The sequence below is a fragment of the Nuphar pumila genome, chromosome 2, assembly GCF_984573655.1.
Source record: "Nuphar pumila chromosome 2, dmNupPumi1.hap1.1, whole genome shotgun sequence".
Classification (NCBI taxonomy): domain Eukaryota; kingdom Viridiplantae; phylum Streptophyta; class Magnoliopsida; order Nymphaeales; family Nymphaeaceae; genus Nuphar; species Nuphar pumila.
Genome location: NC_143250.1, coordinates 80,470,108 through 80,474,641, shown reverse-complemented (window position 1 = coordinate 80,474,641; position 4,534 = coordinate 80,470,108). Strand labels below are relative to the sequence as shown.

Sequence of the window (4,534 nt, the reverse complement as noted above, 5' to 3'; positions counted from 1 at the left end):
TTTTGGAGAATCAAGTTTTTTCATGAGAAAAACTGGAGAAGCTGATAGTTTATATAAATATATATAATACATATAAATAAAAATGAAAATATCAAATAAATTTAAAAAATAGCCACAAAGGTTGTTATCATGTTTAGTATTGGGTAAAAAAGGTGGTAAGCTCAAAACAAGTGATATTTTTTAAAAAACATACCACTTTTCTTGTTATAATATTGCTCTTTGAAAACATCACAGTTTTATAACTATCTTTTGAATAAGTTGCCAATATTGGTGACCATGATCCAAATCAAGCACTACACATTTTACTGTTCCCCGGTAAATACATGCCAAATGACTCTAGGAACGAGCCATCTGGGACTTGTAAACAATAGCCCCGGTAAATATTATTTAGTGAAGGTAAGATTGAGCTTTCTATTGGGGAAAGAAAGAGTTGCATAGAATCAATTACCTCAAGGACTTCTAAACAACAAGAAGAAATAAAAACCAAAAAGAAGTAAAAGCTGTGTCAGAAAACTTGAAAACCTACCGGAAACAAAGTACGTTAGATCTGTCATTTGCATTTAGTGACATTACATTGCGAAGCAAACCAAATCTCTGCGAGCAGTAGCAACATCAAATGGCTTTCAAAGAGTTGAAAGAAAGTAATTTCAGATACATAATTATGTATTTCCACATCTATATTAATTACACCATGTTCCCCATTCAACCTCACTTCTTCCACCCGCCAAACTTTGAAATCAAAAGAAAAGTTAAATCCAAAATTATGCTTAAAAAAAAAAACCACCACCACCATCACTGACGGCGTTCGGCTTCACCTTCGCTTGTTCTTGCTACCAAGCAGCAAGGCCACGTAGAACAACAACCTGAACAAGAAGCCCCAGGCCACCGTCGCCCAGAAGCAATTCCACTTGCTCAGCTGCGTAACGCTCTGCTCCTTGAGTATGTCCACCCCCGTCACCACGCATGTCGTCATCGTCACGTTAGCCCCCAACGAGCTACTCAACGCCTTGAGCAGCCCCGCCTTCGTGTCTGCGTTCAGACCCCTCAGCGGCGTGTTGTCGAACATCTGCGCCCCCGTCGAGAAGCACCTAGTCGGGTCGTCGAACTCGTTCTGCAGAACCCCCTCGTAGGGATACTTCACCAGGGACATGTAATGGAACCAGATCCAGTAGGGTGGTATCCGGTCCCGGTTGATGAAGAAGCCGCTGAAGAGAAGAAAGTAGGCCAGGACGGCCACCACCACCGTGTAGCCCATCATGACGTTGGAGATGACGCCGGAGAGGAAGGTGACGAACCCACTTCCGGCCCAGAAGGAGGCGAAGGTTATGGCGAAGAAGTAGAAGAACCCCTGGGTGCCGCCGGAGAGCCCCACAGCCCAGAACGTAATGGATGCGAAGGCGATGGAGAGGAGGACCAGTGGAGGCGCGGCGACGATGGCGTTGGAGAGGACGTAGGAAGAGCGACGGTAGGCGTTGTAGGCAGTCTCCCTCATGAAGATGTAGCGCTCCTGGAGGAACACCGGGAGCGCGTCGGCGCAGGTGTAGAAGGTCGTGGACATGGCAAAGGCGAAGAAGCCCAGCCGCTCCTGGACTCCCTTGGGCGAGGTGTCGAGACGCCAGAACATGGTCGCCAGGATGAAACCGGTAACAACCACCGCGACGAGTCGGATGAAGAAGAGCTCCGGCGTCCGCCGGGTGTTCGTCGCGGACCGCTTCGTTAGTATGGCCGTCTCTTTCCAGAACGGGTTCGCGAACTCCAGCATCGAGCTGGAGCTCGAGGAGCTCCTCCCGCCCTCTGTCGCGTTGCCGGAGACGAGCTTCCCCCTCGAGATGCTTGCGCTGATCGCGTCCTTCAGCGTAAGGTCCAGCTGGTCCTGGCCGGGCGGCCGAACGAACCGGGTGGACTGCCATGTATCGTGGAAATCGACCAATGACCTGATCCCTTCGGGGCTCACCTCGAGCTCACGGATGAGGTCGAGTGCGAACTCGGTCTGGTTCTCTTTCTCCGGCACCGGGCGGCCAAATTCCGAGAGGAAGGTCGGGAGGTTCGTGGGGAGGCCACTGTAGACTGTGTTGCCGCGTGAGAGGAAGATGGTACGGTCGAGGAGGCCGACTATGCGGTAGCTCGGCTGGTGGATGGACATGATGACGATGCTGCCGGTTCGGGCGATCCTCTGGAGGACCTTGACGACCATGAATGCGCTGGTGGAGTCGAGGCCGGAGGTTGGCTCGTCAAGGAACAGGAGGATCGGGTCGTGGATGATGTCGATGCCGATGGAGACTCGGCGCCTCTCACCACCCGAGACGCCCCGGTGGCCCTCGTCCCCAATGATCGTCTTGGCCGCGCGGCGCAGGCCCAGCTGATCGATCAGGGCCTGGACCCGCTCGCGCTTCTTGGACTTGGAGAGGGTGCGGGGGAGTCGGAACTCGGCAGAGAAGGTGAGGGTCTCCTCGACGGTGAGCATGGGGAAGAGGAGGTCGTCCTGCATCACGTAGGCCGATATGGACCTCATGAGCCGACCGTCGAGCGCCTCGCCGTTGAGCGTCACGGTGCCTCTGAGGCTCCCCTTCGCGATCCGGTTCGCCAGTGCGTCAATCAGGGTCGACTTCCCCGACCCGCTAGCTCCCAGCACCGCCAGGATCTCCCCGTCCCGGGCCTCTCCAGATATCCTATTTAGCAGTGTCTTCGTCTCGGAAAACTTGCTCACCGTCTCGACGGCGATGCCGGCGTCCGCTGCCGTCGACGGCAGCGTCCTCGTGCCGCCTCCGGCGAGCACCTTCCGGCGTACACGGACGCTGTAGGTGAGGTCCGTAAAGGACAGAACGAACGGAACGGCTCTCGCGGTCTCCTCCATCTGGAGAACTTGGTGCTCCGGCGAGGTCTCCGTTAGGGTGTCAAGAGCGCGGGTGTCTCCGACGTGCTGGAGGAGCTCACCGAGCTTCGGGGGCACGTGGCGACTGCTTCCGATGCCGGTGGGTGCCCCGAGGTAGTCGTCGCCTTCGTCGGCATCTTGGCCGAATAACGGGTTCGCCGGAAAACTTTTCCGCCCGTCGAAGGAGGAAGAGTTCATCGGGATAGACGGACGCTATGGGAAGAGAAGAAGACGGAGAGGTGCAACGAGAAAGAGCGAGGGCGGTGTTGTATTTATGCGTGCAATCAATCAAGACAACGGGATTTAAGTGAAGGCGGCTTGTTCGCTTCGATCTTAACGGTTATCGTTAAGTTTAACATATCCAGGAAGACGGAAGATGACGCCCGCATCCTTCTCCGCTTCTCGGGGTAAAAATCTTGCTTAAATGTTTGTCAGTATCGGATCGATATGTACCGTATCGTCAGAAAATCGATACGCATCACTCCTAATCGGGTATTTTTTCATAAATATAAAACAGTACTAAAAAGTAATATTTTAATAACTTTAAGACGTGTCATATTTTTGATTGACATATAATGTTTTTCTATCTTTTGACCAATACAGAACGATTCACTTGAGCGTCTGTATCGAGCTGATAATGCTGAATCGTTGGCCAAACCGATTCATGGCCAATACCGATACTGACAACATTAGAATGTCCATTTTGGCCTTCCACTTGTTACTTTTATATCTCCTCGGTTTTGGGTGTCATTTTCTTTAAAGGTCCATGACATGGGACTATGCTCAGGTGAACTCGCTTAGCGCTTGAACTGTCACTGGGTCATTCTGTGAATGGTCGGGAAAAAAAGTGAACACGGATCCCATTATTTGAAATATTATGGGTTTCATCCTACATTTAATCCTAGCCATCCAATCAACTGCTAGATGGTTCTGCTGAATGGACTGGATTGAATGCAGTATGAAACCCATGTAGGAGCCTCTTCAACCCATTAGTATTTTCTTTTTTCTTTTTTTTATTTGAGAAAATCGCCGCTCCCATTGGGTATTTTGAAAGGAAAGGTCTTTCTCAAATCTCTACCTTTAGCTACTTGGAATAAAAGCAATAAAAAAATAAAATGCTTTATATTTTTATTTTTATTTTCTCACCCTTTACTTTTCGGAAGCAGATCAGGTCATGCTGAACATGAGTGTTTTTGCTCGTGCCGACATCGTGGCCGTCTGTTTGCATTTTAGATGAATGCCAAGTAGCATCTAACTGTTTTGTTGCCTTTGTAGCATAAAAGGGATGGCCACGATGTCGGCATGAGCAAAAAAGCTCATGTTCAGCATGACCTGATCTGCTTTCTTACCTTTCGGGGTACCATAATCTGATATTAGCATTTTTATAGTAAAATACCTTGATTGCATTGAACCAATTAAGGACGCAATTTGTTTGTTTTATAGCTACTGTTGAAGGTGAATTCAAGTTGAAGGACATTGCGAGTTGGATACTTGGATATGGTGTTTCTTGACTGAGTTGGGATATAGAGGGTGTTTTTTTGAGTTGTTGAATATGTGATTGTAGGATCTAGGATCGTAGTGTGCAGTAAAGGTTACTTATCATCTCCTAAGTAGTCGGTACTCAATCATAACTATTTTATTAAATTCTTAAACATTTTTAAA

General features: G+C 49.2%; 1 protein-coding gene across 1 annotated transcript; it reads right to left on the bottom strand.

Annotated features, from left to right (window-relative positions):
• Nucleotides 1–528: 528 nt before the first annotated feature.
• On the bottom strand, nucleotides 529–3,112 carry LOC149845818 (ABC transporter G family member 6-like). Its single transcript, XM_089997747.1, has one exon. It carries the CDS (start codon nucleotides 3,068–3,070, stop codon nucleotides 812–814), a length of 2,259 nt encoding a protein of 752 aa, XP_089853873.1. The 5' UTR covers nucleotides 3,071–3,112; the 3' UTR covers nucleotides 529–811.
• Between the last annotated feature and the right edge of the window lie 1,422 nt (nucleotides 3,113–4,534).